Source organism: Gymnoscopelus braueri, assembly GCF_963280865.1.
Source record: "Gymnoscopelus braueri genome assembly, chromosome: 22".
Classification (NCBI taxonomy): Eukaryota; Metazoa; Chordata; class Actinopteri; order Myctophiformes; family Myctophidae; genus Gymnoscopelus; species Gymnoscopelus braueri.
In genome coordinates, this window is record NC_137624.1 from 47,479,453 (window position 1) to 47,506,567 (window position 27,115).

Here is a 27,115-nt window from a genome sequence, read left to right on the forward strand (position 1 = left end):
GTATGGGAAAAGGCAGTTCGCCTATAGCAGGGGTTCCCAACCACCGTTCTACAGACCAGCACATGTACCACCGGTCTACAGACCAGCACATGTACCACCGGTCTACAGACCAGCACATGTACCACCGGTCTACAGACCAGCACATGTACCACCGGTCTACAGACCGTGAATCTATAACGTTGCGTCGCCAGGATTTTCCAAAGAGCGGAGAAAAGTTGAGTCGGTCACATGAATATACCAAGGATTCGTCAGTGATGTCACTGTGGTTTATAAACAGCGTCGTCCGTGCTACTTCCTGTTTCATAACAGCGACATCACTGTTGAATCCTTGCTATCTTTATCTTTGCCTTTGTTTCAACGTGTGTTGAATTTCACTATCAGAACTATCAGAAGATGTAACCCGGGTAAAGTAATGCGTCACTCTTTAAGTTTAACTTAAGTTTTACCTTTTATAATCACCCTATCCTTGTTGATAAAACGCCATTTAGGTCAATGATATAACATTATGTAGTGATATAATAATATATAAATAGCAGCCAGTGATGTGTCATTGACTGGCAGTCAACTGTGTTTTGGTACGATTGATGTGTGTGAATTCAGACGGTCTAGAAGACACATGATGATGTGAATTCACACGCCACTGGTTTGTGATTTATAGACGTAGATGTTTGCAGACCTCCTGAACGCCTCAGAGACCATGTTCTGCCTGCGGAAATCACTGGCCTCCTGAAGCACAGTCATAGAACAGCTGTCTGATAACATCTTCTGCATGGCAGCTGTAATATTATAGAACATAACATAACATATTAAACATAACATAACACAGTCATAGAACAGCTGTAATATAATAGAACATAACGTAACATATTAAACATAACATAACACAGTCATAGAACAGCTGTAATATAATAGAACATAACATAACATATTAATCATAACATAACACAGTCATAGAACAGCTGTAATATAATAGAACATAACATAACATATTAAACATAACATAACACAGTCATAGAACAGCTGTAATATAATAGAACATAACATAACATATTAAACATAACATAACACAGTCATAGAACAGCTGTAATATAATAGAACATAACATAACATATTAAACATAACATAACACAGTCATAGAACAGCTGTAATATAATAGAACATAACATAACATATTAATCATAACATAACACAGTCATCTGTTTTTTTTCTAGACGTGTTTAATATCGCGTCAAATAAGAACTGTGTTCCAAAAATAAACAAATGACCCCGGCGATTTGACTGAAGCATCAACTGACGGTGAGAAAACGATAATGTTACTTCCACCAAATTAGTTACATTTTCGCCAGAAACGGACCGTTTCAAATATGTGACTGGGTACAATGGTTTATGCCGCAAGTGATCATTTTCCATTTTTTTACAGATTATTAAAGTAGAGAATATAAGCTTTCATATGATGTATCATTCATTGAAATTGGACAATATTTAAAGAAGATGTGGTCATTTGAATCTTGTTGAACCTTAAACCCCAAAGCAGAGAAATTGCCCTGCAAAGATCCTAGAGATTTTAGCACCTCAGTGGCCCAGAAATGGGTGTGACAATGGGAGGGACAATAGGTACTCAACCCCACCCCTAATCACTCCCCCACCCCTAACCACTCCCCCACCCCTAACCACTCCCCTACAGGAGTGACAGTAGGTTAGCTGTCAACACTAGAAACACACTTGACAAGACAGACCTGCTTTTACATTTCTAAATGTACAGTGAAACAGTACATTAAAAGTAAAGCTCCCGATACTTTTACCCGATACCAAAACAATGACGGCCGCTGGTATTAACATCGCATTGTTAACAGCTGTGCCTCAAAGTTATAACCACTTTGAGTTTCTAACTTGTGGTCATAGTCGCGATACTTTTCAGTTGTGTGGTGGTACTTTTAGATGGATTTTACTGTAACAGAAAGTTCTGTCCACCGTCCAGTCAGAGGGCATGGTTCAGACCGGAGCAGGCTCTGTTATCACAGACGGAGCTAGCGTTATTATTAGCCGTAGCCAGTGTTGCCAGATTCTGCTGGAGAGAAACAAGCAGCCAGGTCTATAAAAATAAGGCCAACATAAGCAACTAGGGCAGGTCAATCAAACTGTCTAATATTAAATACTGTCTAATATTGTTTTATGTTTTCCCAAAGATTTTCATGCCAAGAGGACCCCTCTTGCCCCTCAATATGTACAATCTACTTTACAGAAAAACAATACCAAAGTCGCTTATAATAAACGGATTTGGCAACACTGGTCAAAGCCTCATCTATGCTCCTTATGCACGACGGTGTCGCGCGCTGAAAACAGCAGATCTACAAGCTCACAACGCGTCCAGACGTGACCCGTTGTGAGCTTGTAGATCTGCTGTTTTTCGGAGTATGAGTCGGTGCTAATACAGGGAAAGAGGACAGGAGAGCTGATTAGCGTTAGAAGGAGTTCTCCTTAACGTTATGGTACTGTCGTTCCTTTCTCCTCACACCCGCGGTAGCGCAGGCTGCTCGTCTTTAGTAAAACATAATAATAATAATACACTTTCGCTACTGACCAAAACAAAGACGGTTTTGTGGAGTTGAAAGCCTTGCTGTGTGTTTACTAACAGAAACACGTTGTACTTTGGGGGCTGTACTAGAGAGAGAAACCGGAGAACAAAGCCTAGCCAGGACCAATCGAAACCACTCTATGCAAATCTCGGCAGAGTATTTCTCCACCCCCCTCTCCACACGCAAAGTAACACAGAGACTCGCTCTAAGCAGCCTAGTAGAGACTACTTTGCCCTACAAATGTAACCATTTAATGATTCTCCCACGACTATATTTTGCAATAGAAACCTTCTTTAACATTCGAACTGTTTTAATATGAAAAAAAAACGAAAAACACAAAAAAAAAAAAAAGAAGCTAAATTCTCATTTTTACTCTGTTTCCACAAAATCGACTTGGGGAAGGTCTCATTGTATTCAGTCACATATGAGTGACTGACTATCATAAACGATACAGAGCCTCCTCCCTGACAATATCTATATAGATATAATATATAATATAAAATCTCTATATATAATATCCATATATATATATATAATATAAACGATACAGAGTCACCTCCCTGACAATATCGCCTTTGTTTATTGTTTATTTTTGGACCACAATTCTTATATGAGACGATTCTAAGATGACCCAATGTTATTCTCCATAGAGACATGACTTTACGACCCAGAGGATGAACGAGTGCGGTCAGGACTTCTGTACTCTATTGTTGTGTGAGTTTCGTGTCTTAGGCGTTTGGCATAGCCCTCTGACATATTGTGTCTTAGGCGTTTGGCATAGCCCTCTGACATATTGTGTCTTAGGCGTTTGGCATAGCCCTCTGACATATTGTGTCTTAGGCGTTTGGCATAGCCCTCTGACATATTGTGTCTTAGGCGTTTGGCATAGCCCTGTGACATATTGTGTCTTAGGCGTTTGGCATAGCCCTCTGACATATTGTGTCTTAGGCGTTTGGCATAGCCCTCTGACATATTGTGTCTTAGGCGTTTGGCATAGCCCTCTGACATATTGTGTCTTAGGCGTTTGGCATAGCCCTGTGACATATTGTGTTTCGTAAAAAACGACTGCACGGTTAAGCCTGAACTGCAAAAAGTGGCGGAAGAATAAAAGGTAGTTTCAAGAAGGGTCCTTAGGCCCTACGGCCTTGGCCCCTTAATAACTATCACTGACCTAATCCTACTACTTTAATTGAAATGACCTCCAAAATATGTCCGGGGTTGCTCAACACACGATCACTCCATTTGCCCCGAAACTTGCCACAAACAGTTGATCAGAGCTCTGGCTATAATATAGGCTTCTTTCCCGCCTTCAATGTACTTATATATTGTACGGTTAATATAAAACTACATTTCCTCCTACATCTTAACATTTTAGCCACAGCAGCTTTCCTTCTTTCTGGCCGCAGTATCTTTTTATTCGATTAGTCGATTACCATGATCAGTCAAAACCGTAAGGCTACCACTGACAAATATGGACTGTGATGGACTGTGATATGATCGGGCCTAGATGTGAGCCTCTAGTTATAATAATTATAATAATATAATAATAATTACAACTATAACTGACCTGCCACCTCTCTCTTCCTCAGTGAATTGGCTTCTTCCTGTGTGATGGCAGTCAGCAGTTCCATGTGGATCCTACAGGTGACACCACAGTTTAAATATCATCTAAATGACATCACAATGATTAAATATCATCTAAATGACATCACAATGATTAAATAACATCTAAATGACATCACAATGATTAGATAACATCTAAATGACATCACAATGATTAAATAACATCTAAATGACATCACAATGATTAAATATCATCTAAATGACATCACAATGATTAAATATCATCTAAATGACATCACAATGATTAAATATCATCTAAATGACATCACAATGATTAAATAACATCTAAATGACATCACAATGATTAAATATCATCTAAATGACATCACAATGATTAAATATCATCTAAATGACATCACAATGATTAAATAACATCTAAATTACATCACAATGATTAAATAACATCTAAATGACATCACAATGATTAAATATCATCTAAGTGACATTATTAAGCATGCTTTTCTTTTATATCACACTGACATGGAGGAATGGATCTCACACTTTTTCATACCAAGGACCCCCAAATTAAATTAATATCTATTTGGCCTCAACGCCAAAAAACACAATTAAATTGTTAATCCTACTACTTTAATTGAAATGACCTCCATAATATGTCAGGGGTTGCTCAACACATGATCACTCCATTTGCCCCGAAACTTGCCACAGACTGTTAATCAGAGCTCTGGCTATAATATAGGCTTCTTTCCCGCCTTCAATGTACTTACACTACTACTACTACTTACTACTACATCTTAACGATGACGAGTTTGGACGATGGTGCAATAGCGATGGTGTCTTGACTTTGACCCAAGAAAACACCAGCCAGGTAAATAGAGAAGAACTTGAACAATACAAGGTGGGCAAGGATAAAGAGGATGATGATGTGAATCTGTTAGACACACCACTAAAGGACGACGAGCAAATTGACTATTTAGAAGGGATGACAGAGGAAATGTTGGAGGACTATGATGAATTTGAGCGCCGCAATAGTGTCTTGACTTTGAGCCACGCAAATCCAGCCAGGTAGAAAGACAAGAATTGGAACAATACAAGGTGGACAAGGATGAAGATTATGTTAATCTTCCAAACACACCATTGAATGATGAGGAGGACATTGACTATTTAGAAGGGATGACAGCTGAACTGTTTTGGGACGATGACGTGTTTGAGCGATGGTACGATGGTAATGATGTGTTGACCTCGAGCCACGAAAACGCCAACCAGGTAGACAGAGAAGTGGAACAATACAAGGTGCGCACGGGAAAAAACGTGGATGATGTCAATATTTTAGGAACACCATTAAAGGACGAGAAGGAAATGGACTATTTAGAAGGGATGACAAGGGAAATGTTTGGGGACGATGACGAGTTTGGACTCTGATGTCTGATGTCTAACCTCAATGTGTAATCGTAGCATCGGGCCCTAACAAATCAGTCGTCATATATGGCCATATACTTTTTTTGTCCGGGGTTGGTCAACACACAAACACTCCACTTGCCTCCAAATATGGATCCTCTAAATATGGACTGTGATGTCTAACCTTAATGTGTCATCATAGCATCGAGCCTTAACAAATCAGTCGTCATATAGCCATACACTTTTTACCACAACTACAACTTCCATCACTATCTACGAAGCCATGCCACAGAAAAAAACATCCCTGGACGTTCGGACGCAAAATGCCAAGCGCAAACGCTTGGTTAGAGGACATCTATACGCAACACGCTGCAAAAGGATCACAACATTTTTGCCAGACCCAAGGGGTCGGCCTACATGAGGCTTTGTCGGTCGGTCGGTCGGTCGGTCTGTCCCTCTTTTCCTCTGCACAAACGTCATGCAAAGTCCGGCCATTCAGATTTCAACCACTAGGGGTCTGGCAGTACCAGATGCGGTGCGTGCGTGCGCTTGCGCACAGGGTGTGTGTGATGCGTCATGTGCAGTAGTGCGTAGAAGTACTTGTAGTCAGTGCATGTTGCATGTTGTGTGTTGCATGTTGCTCCTGCTTGCTACTCTCTGCTTTCAGCTACTGCCACCGGCTAGCCTCCTAGCGGGGGTGAAAAGAGGAGCCGAGTGCGTAAGCCTCCTTCTGCCGGTACACAGCCTCTCCACCACCAAGACTCCTGCAGTGCCTCCACGTGGCCACACACGGATACTGGGTTCCGCGAGGTCCCAGGCTAATCTGTAGGGGATCTCGGAGTAGCAGTGGACCCCAGAGGCACGACGTGCAGGCCCACCGGTGTGTGGACACGCCCTGACGTCTGCCAACCACTGTCCCAGCTAAGGGTCAAAATGCATGGGCAGATGGGGCTCATAGCCTTGAATGGCAACCTGTCTAGGAGAAGGTAACTCTGAATTAAAACCGGGACTGCGAGGAGTTGCGCCCCACAGTCCGCTATTAGCATAGTAAAGCCAACCATGGAGTACAAAGTCATCCCAAATCCTATACTTCCAGCGGCGGGAGTCCGCAGGAGCATCGCGGCGGTCGGTGGTGCTGGTCCTCCTTCTGGAGGACACCATGACGACAGGACCTCAAACCCTGGGATTGCCCCAGGGAGGGTCCTGTCCGATCACAGCACCCCGTCCAATGCACTCATGCGTTGTCGGAGACCATTCGTAATGGGAACCTTCAATGCATGCACAGCAAGAGAAGAAGCGAGGTTGATAGAACTAGCACACTGTGCTGAGGAATGGGGAGTGGAGATCCTGGGGATCCAGGAACACAGGAGAGTGCACACTGACGACCGGATCGTGTACCGCAGAGTTGAGAGAAGCATGTTCATCTCTGCATCAGCGTGGCGAAACGAGGCCCAGGCCGCAACAGGCGGTGTAGGGTTAATGCTGGGTTCTCGGGCGCGTAAGGCTCTCCGTTGGGTTCACTACCACACCAACAGGATCCTGATCGCAGAGTTTTCGGGCAATCCAGTAACAACAGTGATAGTCGTGTACTCGCCCACCAACGTGGCAGCACCTAAGGACGTGGAGGAGTTCTTCGAGGACCTGGTAGCAGCGGTCCGAGAAGTCCCAGCCCACAACTTCCTGGCAATCCTTGGGGACTTCAACGCAAGGCTTGGACCAGAGGACACACCCTTCCCTTACCACGACTCTACTAACCGCAATGGCGCCTACCTCACTGCCTTCCTCACAGAACACGAGCTACTGGCGGCAAATACCATCTTCCGGAAGAGGATAGGAAAGAGGTGGACCTTCCGAGATAGAGCCACTGGTACGCTGAGACAGTTGGATTACATCCTTGTGAGGAAGAAGTGGAGGAACTCCATTATGAATGCAGAACCATACTCCACATTCAGTACTGTGGGCTCAGACCACCGAGTGGTCTCAATGAAGGTGCGTCTGAGCCTCAGGGCCCCCAAACCAAGTCCCAGGATCCGGTATAACTGGAAAGCGCTCTCCAGCGACCCTGGCCTCCAAACCAGGTACACAGAGGAGGTGAGGAAGCGATTCCAGCAGCTGGATATGGGAGCGGATCCCAGCAGCGAATACATGCGTTTCGTTGCTGCCAACGAGGAGGCGACCAAACTGTGTGTACCCATGATGGAGAGAGTCCGTACTTCCCTGCGATCCAAGCACCCAGGGGTGGTAGCGGCACGGCGGAAGATGGAGGAAGCCCGTCTCATATTTGAGAAGGAGCCAACTGTGGAGAGACGTATGGAGCTGAATGAAGCCAAGCATCTTCTGTTCAGCACATACGACACCATCAAAGGGGAGGAGCTGATGGAGAAAGTGCAGAGAGTGCAGGAAGCGCAGGGTGACCAGAAATATGGAGAGGCCTGGAGGGTCATCAATGAGATGACTGGGAGGAAGAGGACCAAGGAGGGACAGGTCAAGGGACACAGCCCTGAGGAGAGGGTAAAGACCTGGTTCAGCCACTTCCAGAGGCTGCTGGGAGAGTCGGCAGAAGTTGCGGAAGATGTGCCGCCAGTCCTCCCGGACTTGGAAATCGATGATGGTCCCTTCACGCCTGGGGAGCTCGCCAGGGCGAAAACCACAGTGAAAGTGGGAAAAAGTCCCGGTCCAGATGGCATTCCCCCAGAGGTCCTGAAGAACTGTGATCTCGACGACATCATTCTAGAGTTCTGTAACCTTGCCCTGTTGCATCGGCGGCCTGACATGTGGTCTCTGTCAAACATCATCCCAGTGCCCAAATCAGGGGACCTCTCAAAGCCGGACAACTACCGAGGCATCAGTCTGACATGCATCATTGCTAAAGCTTACAACCGCATGATCCTAAACAGGGTCCGGCAAGCAATTGACCCTCACCTGAGGGAGAATCAGAACGGCTTCCGAGAGGGACGAACTACAACAGCTCAGATCTTGGCACTTAGGAGAATGATTGAGGAGGTAAAGAGGGACAACCTGACTGCAGTCCTATGCTTTATAGACTTCAAAAAGGCATTTGACACGATCCACCGAGGCATGATGGTGAAGATCCTGAAGGCATACCGGATTCCTCCCAACCTACTCCGAGCAATAGAGTCCATGTACGCAGGAACAAGGGCCAAGGTGGTGACCCCAGACGGCAACAGCGAGGAGTTTGACATCCTGGCTGGGGTTATGCAAGGGGATACACTAGCCCCCTTTCTCTTCATTATAGTCCTCGATTATGCGCTCAGGAAAGCAATCAGTGGGCGAGAGCAGGAACTTGGCTTCACACTAACGCCAAGGAAGTCGAGGCGACACCCCGCAGTGGTCCTCACAGACCTTGACTATGCGGATGACATCAGTTTGCTCTCTGACAACGTGGAACAAGCACAAGAACTACTGAACAGGGTAGAGCTAGAGTGCGCCAAGGTCGGCCTCAGGCTAAACGCCAAGAAAACTGAGGTCCTCACCTACAACGTTCCACCAGAACATCAACCTCTGACTACAGCAGGAGGCACTGTGCTGAAAGAAGTCGAGGACTTCAAATACCTGGGCTCATGGGTCAACTCAACTGAGCAAGATCTTAAAGTGAGGAAGGCAATTGCATGGAGGGCCCTGAATGGCATGACCAGTGTATGGAACTCCAATCTCCCCCGCCAAATCAAACTCAGCTTCTTCTACGCGACAGTAGAGTCTGTTCTTCTCTATGGCAGTGAATGCTGGACCCTGAAACCAGCCCTTGAGAAGTCCCTGGACGGGTGCTACACCAGGATGCTGCGTGCAGTGCTTAACATCAGCAAGAGTGCGCATGTTACCAACATAATCCTGTATGAGGGAATACCAAGGGTGAGCGAGAAGATTGCTGTAAGGAGAATGAGACTAGCAGGACACTGCCAAAGGCACCGAGAGCTGCCAGCCAGCAAACTGGTGCTGTGGGAACCAACACATGGGCACCGGTCAAGAGGACGCCCCACACCAACATATGTGGACACGCTCAAGAAGGATGCAGGAGCCCATAGCACCAATGAGCTGGCCAGATGTATGGAGAATCGGGATGACTGGAAGCAACGATGGAGGGCTCGTCTGAGGACGACCTAGAGACCTAGAGTACCAGGTCTCCTGGTTCCCTTGTTTAATTGTGACAGACAGACAGACAGACAGACAGACAGACAGACAGACAGACAGACAGACAGACAGACAGACAGACAGACAACTACCTGTCTTCCTCCAGCGCTGCCAGGAATGCTGCACTCTTCTTCTGTCTGGAATGGAACCAACAACCTTTTAATACCATGAAATATACCTCCATTTAAAGGGGCTGTACGTGATATAATAAGTGTTAAATAGCTCTATATTGTGATAGTAATCATTACTAAAGAGTGTTTGTTCAGTAACAGTGTTAAATAGATCTATATTGTGATAGTAATCATTACTGAAACAGAGGACTAGGACCTCTACAGTTGCTAGAGTAGAGCTGGTACACTATAGACCGTGATTCCGGTAAAAGATTCACAGGAGAGGAGCTTGGTTCAGTGGCTTTTACTTCTGATACGTGCGGTCTACAAAACACAGAATACAAATCGCTTTTAGCATATAATATAACATAAGGCAACAATCAAATTATTGTTACATAAAACATCACGGTTCAAATCAACAGTAGGTACTGCACAGCTAGCAGCTATCAACAAACAATTCACAGAAAGTACAGTCACGGTAATATATTCAAACATACACGATATAAAACAGCACATGACAATAACATAAAGTAAAGCACCATATTCTAAACAAACAATAAGACACTTACTTTTACTCTCATGAACACACACACACAGTCAGAGAAATAGCACTGCTCCTCATGTCAAACAAAGAAAGACTGACTGAGTGAAGCACACAAGCTGAAGATAATCACTCATTAGGTCTGCATTAACTGACTGGGTAAGGGACACCAGCTGAAACTATTCACTAATTAGGTGCATCAAAGCACTGCTGGGTCAACATGACTTCTATGTCAACGAGGACTGCTGTGTCAACGAGGGCTTTCCTACACAGCCGCCCCCAAATGTCTACTTAAACATTTGAACATAAACAGGAAAGTCTTTCAGGGGTCCTCCTCGTCAGGAAGACTCGGTAGTTGCACCAGGCGAAACACAGGGCGCAGGTAAATCTTGTCCTTCACCTGTACAGATGCGGTGCGGACGCGTCCGTCAGCTCCAGGGTATGTCTGGGTGACCCTCCCGACCGGCCAGAGGGCCCGAGGGAGTTGCGGGTCCACAATGAGGACCACCTGACCGACGGACAGCTCTTTGCCGTCCTTCCTCCACTTCTGCCTCTCTTGTAGGCCTGGCAAATAGTAGCGGATGAAGGTGGACCAGAAATGGTCAGCCAACACTTGACTGTGTCTCCAGCGACGCTTCCCAAGGAGGTCACTGGAGTCGTAGATGGCTTGTGGCAGGGACGAATCCCGGCGTCCCATGATGAGAACGTTCGGAGTGATGGGATCTGGATCCGCAACATCTGAGGAGAGGTAACCCAATGGTTTGGCGTTCATGATACCCTCCACTTCAATGAGGACTGTCCGGAGGACGGTCTCGGACACCGTCTGGTCTTTAAGGATGACCTTGAGGGCAGTCTTCACTGACTTTACCTCTCTCTCCCACGTTCCGCCAAAGTGGGGTGCACTTGGAGGGTTGAAACAGAACGTGATTCTCTGCATGGCCAGCTGTTCCTTTAGTCTGGGCGCCATCTCAGCAAACGATTCCTGCAGTTCTCTGTCTGCTCCGACAAAATTGGTGCCATTATCGGAGAGAAGTTCGAACGGAGTGCCTCTACGTGAGATGAATCGTCTCAGGGACATCAGGAAAGCATCAGAGTCCATGCTTTCCAGGAGGTCAAGGTGTATGCAACGAGTAGTCATGCATTTGTACACAACCCCCCATCTCTTCTCATTACGGCGTCCTATCTTGACTTGAAATGGCCCGAAGCAGTCCACTCCAGTGGAATAGAACGGGGGCTTGTAAAGACGTAGGCGAGAAGGTGGAAGGTCAGCCATCTTGGGCACGTCAGGCTTTGCTCGCCACAGCTGGCATTCTCGACAGGAGTGCTGATGCTTGCGGATTGCTTCTCTCCCACGCGGGACCCAGTATTTACGGCGTAGACCAGCGAGTACTCTCTCTGGCCCAGGATGGAGAAGAGTCTGGTCGTAGTCTTGGATGAGCAACCTTGTCAGGGGGTGCTGTGGATCTAAGACGATTGGATGGATGGCGTCAATCTCCAGGTTCTCTGCTCTGCGTAGCCTACCTCCAACTCTGAGGAGGCCTGTGACATGGTCGTACTCTGGGGCTAGCGAGCTCAGCCGACTGTCAGAGGGAAGAGCCCTATCTGACTTGAGGGCCTTGACCTCCTCCGGGAACGAGTCCGTCTGGGCACGTAGGATGAGGGCCCTCTCAGCATTCAGGTAGTCCGCTGCCTCGAGTTGATCTGGGGTGTGAGAATCAGCCGCCCCGTGAAGGGACCTGGCTGTTGCATGAATGAGCTCCTTCCATGAAGAAAAGTCTTCAACGACAGGTAACTGAGGAGCGGGAGAGGTGGTCACATTACCAATGATGGCGGATTTCCTCAGCTCACCGTCATCGGAATCAGGTTCAGCTGAGGGCATGGTAGGCCATTGATCTTCAGGTAAGTAGAGGAACTCTGGTCCTATGTGCCATCGATGTGGTTGTGCCAACTCCTCCAGGGTCAGACCCCGAGTGATGTCATCTGCCGGATTCAAGGCAGAGTTCACATATCTCCAGCTATCGGGCTCAGTCAGGTTCTGGATCTCCGCCACGCGGGTGCCCACGAACACCTTGTATCTACAGGACTCTGACTTGATCCAATGTAGAACTGTAGTGGAGTCAGACCACATGACAACTCGTTGGACGGGCACGGTGAGTTCAGTTTGGAGTACACCAGCGAGCTGAGCACCTGTGAAGGCAGCACTCAACTCCAGGCGTGGCATCGACAGCTGTTTGCGGGGGGCCACCCGAGACCTAGCGAGCACGAAGGAAATGTGGACTTCCTGCTGGTCATCCACGGTCCTCATGTAGGCAACAGAGCCGTATGCCCGCTCTGATGCATCGCAAAAGATATGGAGGTCCCTGGTGACTGTAGCGGTGTCGGCCTGTGGCGGAGCATAGGCTCGGGGGAACTCCAGGCGTATAAGGTGAGGAATCTCTTGTTCCCAGGAACGCCATTGGTCTAGCAGACTGCGAGGTCGGATCACCTCGTCCCAGCCAACCTCCTCCTTCCACAGGTTCTGGATGAGGACCTTAGCCCTCGTGGTGAATGGCAGGATATAGCCAAGAGGGTCGTACTGACAGGCTAGTACTCGGTAGAGGTTCCTCAAGGTAGGTGATACGGTTTCCACCGGGCGATGCTTGTACCCCAAGGTGTCACCGAGGCAATTCCAGCGTAGACCTAAGGTAGGCTCCTGAAGGTCGTTACTGGATTTAGAGAGCCATAGTTCGCTACTTTCAGAGCGGGCCTCAGGTGGGAGGTGCTCGATGACCTTTGGCACATTGCTTGCCCACTGGCGGACCTCGAAACCTCCTGACTGTAGGTGCTGGCGGAGGTCGTCAACAAGGCCTTTGGCCTCGTCAGCAGAGTATGTGCTGTGAAGACAGTTGTCGACATAGAAAGACTGCTCAACTGTCTCGGTTAAAGCGGTGTTGCCCTCTACACTGTCTTGAATGTGCCGCTGGAGGGCGTAGATAGCGCAGCAGGGACTACATGTCGTCCCGAAGGGGAGTACCTGCCACTCATAAACACTCGGCTCCTGCTCTCTTTCCATGTCTCTCCAGATAAAGCGCAGCACTGACTTGTCACTGGGCAGTAGGCGGATCTGGTGAAACATCCCTTTAATATCCCCACTCACTGCCACTGAGTGTTGACGGAATCTGATGAGGACACCGAGCAGGCTAGGCCCGAGTGCCGGTCCGGGAAGCAGGAGGTCATTTAAGGACAGGCCCTGATACGGGAATGAACAATTAAATACAATCCTGTCCTTCCCGTTGTGATTCACAATATGGTGTGGAAGGTACCAGGATTCTGTTGACTGGTCGACTTCGGCAGGAGGTATTTTAGCCACGTAGCCAGCCTTCTCCAGTTTACGTATTTCATTACAGTAGACCTCTGCTCGCTTAGGGTCCTTGGCAAGTCGTCTCTCAGTGCTGCGGAGGCACGGCAGTACAGCTTCCTTTGGAGCATGAAGTTGGGTAGCGTTTGCTCGCCGAAGCAGGGGGGTAGCGTAGCGCTGGATTCCATCGACTTCGAGTCTAATGGTGGATGCTTGCAGCAGGGCGATGGCTTGCTGGTCCTGCTTCGAGCGGGTGGCTGCCTTCTGGTTCACATAAGGGAGAGTGTCTACTTGCCAAAGGCGTTCCACATTACTGAAGAGCTCGGCGGCTCGGGGTACAGTGGAGATGTGGAGGCACTGTGCAGATGACGTGTTCTGGACAAGACTGGTAGGACCCTGGAGTGACCAACCCAGTCGGGTGCAAATGGCGATGGGACCTCCCAGTGGGCCTGCACGTACTGGCTGTACAGGGATCAGGAGATGTGGCATATCTGAACCTATCAGAAGCAGAGGCTTAGCATGGTCGATCGGCGGTAAGGGCAGGCCGTGGAGGTGCTTGTAACGTTTCTGTAGTGCAGCTATGGGGTAGGAGTGTTGTGCCAGGCTCAGGCTGTTGGCAGAGAAGGCCTGGTGGATCCGGTACCTCTCGGAAGGCGTACACAGTGGAGAAACGTCAAAGGAGACGGAGCTGCCCTGGAGCTGATCGACGGTCTGCTGGACTGTTTGTAGATTGAGAGTCTCTGGCTCTCTAGAAAGGTTCAGGCTCTGCACAGCTTGAGGGAGGATGATACTCCGTTCAGAGCCGTCATCCAGCACGGCATAAGTCTCGAAGCTTTGGTCTCCATTTCTCAGGATTACCTTGACGACCTTCAGCATCACCTGGTGTGGTCGGTTGGGCCGGTCAAGGTAGATTCTGACGGGTGGTGTAGTCACCATGTGGATGTTAGTTTGGGCTTTCTGGACGTAGTCGTGCAAGATGGTGAGGTGCTGCTCTTTACATGTTTTGCAGGGGCGCTTCAGGGTACATGCTTCAGCCGCGTGGTTGCGGCCACACTTCCAGCACCGTTTCCCATCTTGGATCCATTTCACAGCCTGGTTGGTGGACAACTTCTTGAAGTCGTCACAGCTATTCAAGAAGTGCTCTTTATTGTCACAATAAGGACAATACGGTTTGGACTTGAAGGTGGACTTGGAGTGAGCAGACGCTGAAGTACTAGGACGAGCAGACCCTGAAGGGCTGGTAACGTCTTCTGTGTTAAGAAGTACGGTTGTGGTCTTCTCCTTATGAGTGACACGTTGCTCCTTCTTGACTGGATGGGGGGCATCACATTGATAGAGAGCTGCAGCTCGGCTTGATAGACGTTTCGCGTGTGACTTCATCTGAAGCCAGGCTGCCAGATCGGACAGAGTGTAGGTCTGGTCATACCCTGTCCTTAGGATACCCCGACTCAGGCAGTATTCGATGAATCCGTCTCTGTAAGATGGGGGCATCTTGGTCAGGAGCCGGTCGACGTGTGATCCACATCTCAACTCGTAACCATTAGGTCCTTCCAGAGTCCCGAGCATGCCCACCAGTGACTGGATGGACAGTGCGAAGGAGTCGAAGGCTTCAGAATCGCCGTATTTAAAGGAAGGTGTATTGAGGATAGCACCTAGCTCTGATTGGACGAGCTGCCGGGGTTGACCATATTTGTCTTGCAGGGCTTGCAATGCGGCAGTGTACGGTTGAAAGTCGTACATGTAAGCTTTGGCCAGGTGGAGAGCGCTGGGAAGCTTCAAGTGACCCAGGAGCAGTTGATACTTATACTGTTCGCTCATGTGCTCGTGACCGCTTGTCAGGTTATCCAAGGCCATCTTGAGGAGAGCGAAGTCGCTTTCACGGTCACGCTCAAAGACTGGCAGTATTGATTGGGGAATGCCATAAGGTGGGACGAATGACATCATTGAACCTGGATGCTGATATTGCCATGGGTCAACCTTCGGATGGTTAGGAGCCATGTAATGTGCAGCGGAACCCATAGGGTTGTGAGCTTGAGCTGCAGTAGAGGTGGCCACACCATAGGTAGGAATCTGTACTGATGGTACGGTGGTGTGATACCGCTGGGTCTGGGCGCTGTGCGCTACCGCCGAGGCCTGGTGTGACCTCGTAGGAAGCCTACTGTGGGCTGACATGTTTGAATATGTTGTTACAGGGGGTGCTGCAGAGAAAGACATAGGCTGTGATGTCAGATGCATTGCTGTAAGGCCCACAGTGGATTGAGCAGGCGGCAGCTGAGTGTGGGAAGGGGCAACCGGAGCATGGAACGCTGATGCAGGTGGTGAACGGGAGAGAGGTATCGGCTGTGCTGGGGGATGCATCACTGCAGTTCTTATGGGTAATTGAGGAGGCAGCTGCTGGATCAAAGCAGGCACGACCGATGCAGTCGAAGCGGGTTGTGCTGATACATGGGGTGCAGCAGAGAGGGGCATCGACTGGGCTGATGGCTGCCTCACTGTAGTGCCTATGGTGGAGTGAACCTGTATGGACTGGCTGCCCTGCAGGGCGACTGGACGCTGCAATGGTGTCGAGTCTGTAGGTAAGGCACTCGTCATCGGTAGAGGCCTGAAGCTACTTGTGGATGGTTCACAGCTACCTGGTTCCTCCCTCGACGGCTCCTGAAGGAGTGAGGTAACTAGCTGAGCCACCTGGAGTTCGTTCTCCTTCTTCTTCAGTCGCATTTGTCTGTCAAGACGTTTGGATATAGCCTCTCGTGCGTCTTGCGCTTCTTGCTGCATGCGTTGAGCCTCCCTGGCTTGCGTGTTAAGGTGTTGACACTCCAGATCAGCTCTGTTGTCTTCTAAGACCTGTAGCTGCAGTTGCTCAAGTTCCAGGCGCTGGATATTCTCTTGGAGAAATGCTTCCTGGACTGGTGTCAGAGCACGTCGAGGGTCTGCACTAGCAGAGGATCGATGAGAGCGTGCGCTAGTGGCGGACATGGCCTTGGAGTGATGTGAGGACTCACGATGCGAACCCGCACCAGAGGCGGACTTGGCCTTTGAATGGCGTGAGGACTCGCATTGGGAGCTTGCACTGGGCACACTGGTCACAGAGGCCGACTTGGCCTTTGAGTGGTGTGAGGACTTATTCTTCTCTGATGGAGGCTTTGGCTCACCGACCCGAGATGGGGACCTCGTCTCGTCAGCCCGACGATCTGGTGCGTGGGGTAGAGCCTTTGGAGGTTCATCTCGCGTCTGCGGTTTGTAGCCCACTTCGTACTCACTCAGGTGATGAGGAAGGTTTTGCTCTCTGTGGGGACGAGCTGCTGCCTCGTTGAGGTCTTGCTTTGTAGGATCCATAGTGTTTGTTGGAGCTCTATCCGGCTCGAAGGACCATGAAACAGAGGACTAGGACCTCTACAGTTGCTAGAGTAGAGCTGGTACACTATAGACCGTGATTCCGGTAAAAGATTCACAGGAGAGGAGCTTGGTTCAGTGGCTTTTACTTCTGATACGTGCGGTCTACAAAACACAGAATACAAATCGCTTTTAGCATATAATATAACATAAGGCAACAATCAAATTATTGTTACATAAAACATCACGGTTCAAATCAACAGTAGGTACTGCACAGCTAGCAGCTATCAACAAACAATTCACAGAAAGTACAGTCACGGTAATATATTCAAACATACACGATATAAAACAGCACATGACAATAACATAAAGTAAAGCACCATATTCTAAACAAACAATAAGACACTTACTTTTACTCTCATGAACACACACACACAGTCAGAGAAATAGCACTGCTCCTCATGTCAAACAAAGAAAGACTGACTGAGTGAAGCACACAAGCTGAAGATAATCACTCATTAGGTCTGCATTAACTGACTGGGTAAGGGACACCAGCTGAAACTATTCACTAATTAGGTGCATCAAAGCACTGCTGGGTCAACATGACTTCTATGTCAACGAGGACTGCTGTGTCAACGAGGGCTTTCCTACAATTACTATAGAGTGTTTGTTCAGTAACAGTGTTAAATAGATCTATATTGTGATAGTAATCATTACTATAGAGTGTTTGTTCAGTAACAGTGTTAAATAGATCTATATTGTGATAGTAATCATTACTATAGAGTGTTTGTTCAGTAACAGTGTTAAATAGCTCTATATTGTGATAGTAATCATTACTAAAGAGTGTTTGTTCAGTAACAGTGTTAAATAGCTCTATATTGTGATAGTAATCATTACTAAAGAGTGTTTGTTCAGTAACAGTGTTAAATAGCTCTATATTGTGATAGTAATCATTACTAAAGAGTGTTTGTTCAGTAACAGTGTTAAATAGCTCTATATTGTGATAGTAATCATTACTAAAGAGTGTTTGTTCAGTAACAGTGTTAAATAGATCTATATTGTGATAGTAATCATTACTAAAGAGTGTTTGTTCAGTAACAGTGTTAAATAGATCTATATTGTGATAGTAATCATTACTAAAGAGTGTTTGTTCAGTAACAGTGTTAAATAGATCTATATTGTGATAGTAATCATTACTATAGAGTGTTTGTTCAGTAACAGTGTTAAATAGCTCTATATTGTGATAGTAATCATTACTATAGAGTGTTTGTTCAGTAACAGTGTTAAATAGATCTATATTGTGATAGTAATCATTGCTATAGAGTGTTTGTTCAGTAACAGTGTTAAATAGATCTATATTGTGATAGTAATCATTGCTATAGAGTGTTTGTTCAGTAACAGTGTTAAATAGATCTATATTGTGATAGTAATCATTGCTATAGAGTGTTTGTTCAGTAACAGTGTTAAATAGATCTATATTGTGATAGTAATCATTGCTATAGAGTGTTTGTTCAGTAACAGTGTTAAATAGATCTATATTGTGATAGTAATCATTGCTATAGAGTGTTTGTTCAGTAACAGTGTTAAATAGATCTATATTGTGATAGTAATCATTGCTATAGAGTGTTTGTTCAGTAACAGTGTTAAATAGCTCTATATTGTGATAGTAATCATTACTATAGAGTGTTTGTTCAGTAACAGTGTTAAATAGCTCTATATTGTGATAGTAATCATTACTAAAGAGTGTTTGTTCAGTAACAGTGTTAAATAGCTCTATATTGTGATAGTAATCATTACTAAAGAGTGTTTGTTCAGTAACAGTGTTAAATAGCTCTATATTGTGATAGTAATCATTACTAAAGAGTGTTTGTTCAGTAACAGTGTTAAATAGCTCTATATTGTGATAGTAATCATTACTAAAGAGTGTTTGTTCAGTAACAGTGTTAAATAGATCTATATTGTGATAGTAATCATTACTATAGAGTGTTTGTTCAGTAACAGTGTTAAATAGCTCTATATTGTGATAGTAATCATTACTATAGAGTGTTTGTTCAGTAACAGTGTTAAATAGATCTATATTGTGATAGTAATCATTGCTATAGAGTGTTTGTTCAGTAACAGTGTTAAATAGATCTATATTGTGATAGTAATCATTGCTATAGAGTGTTTGTTCAGTAACAGTGTTAAATAGATCTATATTGTGATAGTAATCATTGCTATAGAGTGTTTGTTCAGTAACAGTGTTAAATAGCTCTATATTGTGATAGTAATCATTGCTATAGAGTGTTTGTTCAGTAACAGTGTTAAATAGCTCTATATTGTGATAGTAATCATTGCTATAGAGTGTTTGTTCAGTAACAGTGTTAAATAGCTCTATATTGTGATAGTAATCATTGCTATAGAGTGTTTGTTCAGTAACAGTGTTAAATAGATCTATATTGTGATAGTAATCATTGCTATAGAGTGTTTGTTCAGTAACAGTGTTAAATAGATCTATATTGTGATAGTAATCATTGCTATAGAGTGTTTGTTCAGTAACAGTGTTAAATAGATCTATATTGTGATAGTAATCATTACTATAGAGTGTTTGTTCAGTAACAGTGTTAAATACATCTATATTGTGATAGTAATCATTACTATAGAGTTTGTTCAGTAACTGTCTCTCCAGCTCTTTAATAAACCGAAAATACATGTTCAGGTCGGGACAACAATTTTATCCAATCAGGAGAGAGATAAAAAAAGATGAAACTAGAAAGGTCTCCGCCAGGTCAGGTAGGTTATTGTGGCCTCCTGGTGGCGCTATAATAGGCCAACGTGAAAAGGGTGCCATTTCTTCTTAGGCCTTGCACGGCAATCGGACACTGACTGCATTCATCATTTGAGGCATTTCATTAAAAACATTTGTTTCGCTAAATTAGACCTGCTGGTGGCGCTATAACAGGCCAATGTTAAAAGGGTGGCATTTGTTCCTCAACATAGTGTGAATGTGTGTGCAAAGTTTGACCGCAATCGGACGTGTTCATGATTTGCGGAATTTTGTTCAAAACAAGCCAATAATGCAAACTTTAGATGTCAATCTTAGCCAATCAGTATGGAATATGAAAAATCAAACACATCCGTCGTGATGGAAGGAGTTATATAAAATAATGTGTTTTACATAAGTCGGCCTCCTGGTGGCGCTATAAAAGGCAGATGTGAAAAATGCAGGGCAAAGGTTTTTCCTTGACCTCTAGGGAGTGTGCATACAAAGTTTTACACAGATCGGTGCAGTTAAAGGTAAAAACACGAATCGGCCTGTTATAGCGCCACCATGAGGCTGATTTGAACATTTTCAAATTGTATTTCTTCCTCGGCCTAGTGTGAATGTGTGTGCAAAATGTCACTCCTGCAAACTTTGGAAGACATTTTTCACCAATCAGGATGGAATATGAGAAATCTGAAAGACCGGTTTAGTTTAATGACTATAGAGATACTGTGTACCGATTTGCATGATTTTTTGGATGTGAGTGGTATCCCCCCCCCCCCCCCCCACTGTGTGATACCTGTTAGCGTCCATCAGCAGGTTGGTGATGCGGGCGCTGATGTGGTGCTCGGCCGTGCGGACCCTCCCCAGCAGACACAGTCTCTCCACCTCTACAGCTCTCTGCTGCCTGCAGAGACCCTGTTCCACACGCTCCTGTTCCTGTTAACCAATGAGACATGAGACCCTGTTCCTGTTAACCAATGAGACTATGAGGAGTTAAAACTACCTGTCTGTCTGACTGAGTTGAGGAGTTAGAAGGAGTTAAAACTACCTGTCTGACTGAGTTGAGGAGTTAAAACTACCTGTCTGACTGAGTTGAGGAGTTAAAACTACCTGTCTGACTGAGTTGAGGAGTTAAAACTACCTGTCTGACTGAGTTGAGGAGTTAAACTCTACCTGTCTGACTGAGTTGAGGAGTTAAACTCTACCTGTCTGACTGAGTTGAGGAGTTAAACTCTACCTGTCTGACTGAGTTGAGGAGTTAAACTCTACCTGTCTGACTGAGTTGAGGAGTTAAACTCTACCTGTCTGACTGAGTTGAGGAGTTCAACTCTACCTGTCTGACTGAGTTGAGGAGTTAAACTCTACCTGTCTGACTGAGTTGAGGAGTTAAACTCTACCTGTCTGACTGAGTTGAGGAGTTAAACTCTACCTGTCTGACTGAGTTGAGGAGTTAAACTCTACCTGTCTGACTGAGTTGAGGAGTTAAAACTACCTGTCTGACTGAGTTGAGGAGTTAAACTCTACCTGTCTGACTGAGTTGAGGAGTTAAACTCTACCTGTCTGACTGAGTTGAGGAGTTAAACTCTACCTGTATGACTGAGTTGAGGAGTTAAAACTACCTGTCTGACTGAGTTGAGGAGTTAAACTCTACCTGTCTGACTGAGTTGAGGGAGTTAAACTCTACCTGTCTGACTGAGTTGAGGAGTTAAAACTACCTGTCTGACTGAGTTGAGGAGTTAAAACTACCTGTCTGACTGAGTTGAGGAGTTAAAACTAGTTAAAACTAGTTAAAACTAGTTAAAACTAGTTAAAACTAGTTAAAAAGTTCAAACTATCTGTCTGACTGAGTTGAGGAGTTAAAACTACCTGTCTGACTGAGTTGAGGAGTTAAAACTACCTGTCTGACTGAGTTGAGGAGTTAAAACTAGTTAAAACTAGTTAAAACTAGTTAAAACTAGTTAAAAAGTTAAAACTACCTGTCTGACTGAGTTGAGGAGTTAAAACTACCTGTCTGACTGAGTTGAGGATGTTCTCCTTGTGGGAGCTGTTCATGAGGAGGAGCTGAGCGTGCTCCTTCTGCGTCTCCTCCAGCTGACGCTCAAACGCCAGCGTCTCCTTCAGCTTCTGCTCCTGAAAGACGACGGGACCAATCACAGGACAGAACAATGATGACATCACAGGACAGAACAATGATGACATCACAGGACCAAACAATGATGACATCACAGGACCAAACAATGATGACATCACAAGACCAAACAATGATGACATCACAGGACCAAACAATGATGACATCACAGGACCAAACAATGATGACATCACAGGACCAAACAATGATGACATCACAGGACCAAACCATGATGACATCACAGGACCAAACCATGATGACATCACAGGACCAAACAATGATGACATCACAGGACCAAACCATGATGACATCACAGGACCAAACCATGATGACATCACAGGACCAAACAATGATGACATCACAGGACCAAACAATGATGACATCACAGGACCAAACCATGATGACATCACAGGACCAAACAATGATGACATCACAGGACCAAACCATGATGACATCACAGGACCAAACAATGATGACATCACAGGACCAAACCATGATGACATCACAGGACCAAACCATGATGACATCACAGGACCAAACAATGATGACATCACAGGACCAAACCATGATGACATCACAGGACCAAACAATGATGACATCACAGGACCAAACCATGATGACATCACAGGACCAAACCATGATGACATCACAGGACCAAACAATGATGACATCACAGGACCAAACAATGATGACATCACAGGACCAAACAATGATGACATCACGAGTTGCATTTAGGTTTCAGCCACTAGATAGAAATAGAATGTCCTGGATTGTGAGAGGAGGAGAGTAGGAGTAGGAGTAGGAGTAGGAGTAGGAGTAGGAGTAGTGGTAGTAATAATAGTAGTAGCAGTAGTTGTAATAACAAATTGAGGGCCATAAACATAATATTACATTTTTTCAGTGATATAATCCTCTTTTAATTGAACATAAAGTCATAACTTTGCTTTTTTTCAAAATGTCCTCCTCCATTGCTCCTGATGTAACAATGGCAATTTATGTTTGACCGTATTTATGTTACAATGAAGGTTGTTCATAAAATATACATTTAAATCAGAGAGTGAAAAGTGTTGTTGATTTTCCTCACAATTCTGACTATTATCTCATAAGCAGTTTTGTATCCTTCTTCATTTGATGTAATGGTTCAAATGGGCTTCCATAGCTCTGCTTCTTCATTTGATGTAATGGTTCAAATGGGCTTCCATAGCTCTGCTTCTTCATTTGATGTAATGGTTCAAATGGGCTTCCATAGCTCTGCTTCTTCATTTGATGTAATGGTTCAAATGGGCTTCCATAGCTCTGCTTCTTCATTTGATGTAATGGTTCAAATGGGCTTCCATAGCTCTGCTTCTTCATTTGATGTAATGGTTCAAATGGGCTTCCATAGCTCTGCCATGAACTTACTGAAGCACACAACCACTTCATTCTATGATTGACAGGTACAGTCAGATCATTCACTAATTATGATTGACATGTACAGTATTCAGTCATTATGATTGACAGCTACAGTTACAGTCAGGGAGTTTAGATGGTGTCACGTACCTTCTTCTTCTCATACTCGTTAAATTTACTCTGTGAAGGAGAGAAGACATAAGAGTATTTATTAATAATTACATTTACTGTGTGAAGGAGAGAAGACATAAGAGTATTTATTAATAATTACATTTACTGTGTGAAGGAGACATAAGAGTATTTATTAATAATTACATTTACTGTGTGAAGGAGAGAAGACATAAGAGTATTTATTAATAATTACATTTACTGTGTGAAGGAGAGAAGACATAAGAGTATTTATTAATAATTACATTTACTGTGTGAAGGAGAGAAGACATAAGAGTATTTATTAATAATTACATTTACTGTGTGAAGGAGAGAAGACAAGAGTATTTATTAATAATTACATTTACTGTGTGAAGGAGAGAAGACATAAGAGTCTTTATTAATAATTAGAGTAATAGTCCTACCTGCCAGGCCTGCTCTCCATCCACATAGTCAGAGTGTAACTTGAAGCGGTCGCTCTCCAACACCGGCAGCAGATACTGAGATGGAGGACAATACTCCTCTCCTAGTTCTATAACACATGAAGAAGAGACAATACTCCTCTCCTAGTTCTATAACACATGAAGAAGAAGAGACAATACTCCTCTCCTAGTTCTATAACACATGAAGAAGAAGAGACAATACTCCTCTCCTAGTTCTATAACACATGAAGAAGAAGAGGCAATACTCCTCTCCTAGTTCTATAACACATGAAGAAGAGACAATACTCCTCTCCTAGTTCTATAACACATGAAGAAGAGACAATACTCCTCTCCTAGTTCTATAACACATGAAGAAGAGACAATACTCCTCTCCTAGTTCTATAACACATGAAGAAGAAGAGACAATACTCCTCTCCTAGTTCTATAACACATGAAGAAGAAGAGACAATACTCCTCTCCTAGTTCTATAACACATGAAGAAGAAGAGACAATACTCCTCTCCTAGTTCTATAACACATGAAGAAGAGACAATACTCCTCTCCTAGTTCTATAACACATGAAGAAGAAGAGACAATACTCCTCTCCTAGTTCTATAACACATGAAGAAGAAGAGACAATACTCCTCTCCTAGTTCTATAACACATGAAGAAGAGACAATACTCCTCTCCTAGTTCTATAACACATGAAGAAGAGACAATACTCCTCTCCTAGTTCTATAACACATGAAGAAGAGACAGTATTCCTACTAGTTCTAGAGGGAGCAGATGGATGCTAGGAGGGAGCAGATGGATGCTAGGAGGGAGCAGTTGGATGCTAGGAGCAGATGGATGCTAGGAGCAGATGGATGCTAGGAGGGAGCAGATGGATGCTAGGAGGGAGCAGATGGATGCTAGGAGGGAGCAGTTGGATGCTAGGAGCAGATGGATGCTAGGAGCAGATGGATGCTAGGAGGGAGCAGATGGATGCTAGGAGCAGATGGATGCTAGGAGCAGATGGATGCTAGCAGATGGATGCTAGGAGCAGATGGATGCTAGGAGCAGATGGATGCTAGGAGCAGATGGATGCTAGGAGGGAGCAGATGGATGCTAGGAGCAGATGGATGCTAGGAGGGAGCAGTTGGATGCTAGGAGGGAGCAGATGGATGCTAGGAGGGAGCAGTTGGATGCTAGGAGGGAGCAGATGGATGCTAGGAGGGAGCAGTTGGATGCTAGGAGCAGATGGATGCTAGGAGCAGATGGATGCTAGGAGGGAGCAGATGGATGCTAGGAGCAGATGGATGCTAGGAGCAGATGGATGCTAGGAGGGAGCAGATGGATGCTAGGAGCAGATGGATGCTAGGAGGGAGCAGTTGGATGCTAGGAGGGAGCAGATGGATGCTAGGAGGGAGCAGTTGGATGCTAGGAGGGAGCAGATGGATGCTAGGAGGGAGCAGTTGGATGCTAGGAGCATAGATATATATAAAGGCTAGATGGCTCAAGGGGACGGCGCAAGCGTAGCTCAACCGCGGCCATCTTGAAACAGTCATTCATAACATTATGTCTATGGTGCATATACTTTGAAATAACCATAGCGTGCTCAATTTTCATCTGATTTTCAAACGGTTTGGTGTATTGTAAACACCAAAGATGTAGTTATGATACTGCATACTTAAAATTATAATCATGTTTTTTTTTTTTTATATAATTTTATAATTTTATAATTTTATTACATCTTTGGTGTTTACAACACACCAAACCGTTTGAAAATCGGATGAAAATTGAGCACGCTATGGTTATTTTAAAGTATATGCTCCATAGACATAATGTTATGAATGACTGTTTCAAGATGGCCGCCATGTGGCAACGTCGTACTCCATTGGCCAGCAGCGCGGGTGAGTCATCTAGCCTTTATATATATCTATGGCTAGGAGCAGATGGATGCTAGGAGCAGATGGATGCTAGGAGGGAGCAGATGGATGCTAGGAGCAGATGGATGCTAGGAGCAGATGGATGCTAGGAGGGAGCAGATGGATGCTAGGAGCAGATGGATGCTAGGAGCAGATGGATGCTAGGAGGGAGCAGATGGATGCTAGGAGGGAGCAGTTGGATGCTAGGAGGGAGCAGATGGATGCTAGGAGGGAGCAGTTGGATGCTAGGAGCAGATGGATGCTAGGAGCAGATGGATGCTAGGAGGGAGCAGATGGATGCTAGGAGCAGATGGATGCTAGGAGCAGATGGATGCTAGGAGCAGATGGATGCTAGGAGGGAGCAGATGGATGCTAGGAGCAGATGGATGCTAGGAGCAGATGGATGCTAGGAGCAGATGGATGCTAGGAGGGAGCAGATGGATGCTAGGAGGGAGCAGATGGATGCTAGGAGCAGATGGATGCTAGGAGCAGAGGTCTTACCAGCACAGAGGAAGCGTTGGATCTCTGCTGTACCTCCTGAACACACACTGGCTGGTGGATAGGACATGTCCCCTGCATCTAGAGTGAAGCTCTGAGCCAATGAGAGACAGAGAGAGAGAGAGAGAGAGAGAGAGAGATAGATTCATTCAGATGTGTAGATATATTCATTATAAAAGAAACAGAATAATAACAGAATTATTCAATGATCGAGAAAATGTAATTAATTGCAAAAACAACTTCTCCACCACACCCACAGCTCCACCCACCACACCATGGCTCCACCCACCACACCCACAGCTCCACCCACCACTCCACAGCTCCACCCACCACACCACAGCTCCACCCACCACTCCACAGCTCCACCCATCACACCCACAGCTCCACCCACCACTCCACAGCTCCACCCATCACACCCACAGCTCCACCCACCACTCCACAGCTCCACCCACCACACCCAGACACACCTCCAGAGTGCGGATGTAGGCCACAGATTTAGGAAGCTCACGAATGTTGTTGTCACTCAAATCCAGGGTCCTCAGACTGCTCAGCGAGCCCACAGAGGACGGCACTTCACTGAGACAGTTACCTGTGGAACACACTGCATTAGAACTACAATACCCATAACACACTGCATTAGAACTACATTACCCACAACACACTGCATTAGAACTACAATACCTGTGGAACACACTGCATTAGAACTACAATATCCACAACACACTGCATTAGAACTACAATACCTGTGGAACACACTGCATTAGAACTACAATATCCACAACACACTGCATTAGAACTACAATACCCACAACACACTGCATTAAAACTACAATACCCAGAACGCACTGCATTAG

The 27,115-nt window shown here is 45.4% G+C and overlaps 1 protein-coding gene across 1 annotated transcript in view; it reads right to left on the reverse strand.

Annotated features, from left to right (window-relative positions):
* Window positions 1–27,115, reverse strand: part of lrsam1 (leucine rich repeat and sterile alpha motif containing 1) — a 64,328-nt gene that overhangs the window by 23,441 nt on the left and 13,772 nt on the right. Inside the window, exons 8-16 of the mRNA XM_080418673.1 lie at window positions 26,729–26,850; window positions 26,265–26,355; window positions 23,861–23,967; window positions 23,439–23,468; window positions 21,779–21,901; window positions 20,568–20,707; window positions 9,797–9,841; window positions 4,144–4,214; window positions 677–776 (exon numbers count right to left, since the gene is read on the reverse strand). Coding sequence (XP_080274799.1) covers window positions 677–776; window positions 4,144–4,214; window positions 9,797–9,841; window positions 20,568–20,707; window positions 21,779–21,901; window positions 23,439–23,468; window positions 23,861–23,967; window positions 26,265–26,355; window positions 26,729–26,850 — 829 coding nt within the window. The remainder of the gene's footprint in view (window positions 1–676; window positions 777–4,143; window positions 4,215–9,796; window positions 9,842–20,567; window positions 20,708–21,778; window positions 21,902–23,438; window positions 23,469–23,860; window positions 23,968–26,264; window positions 26,356–26,728; window positions 26,851–27,115) is intronic.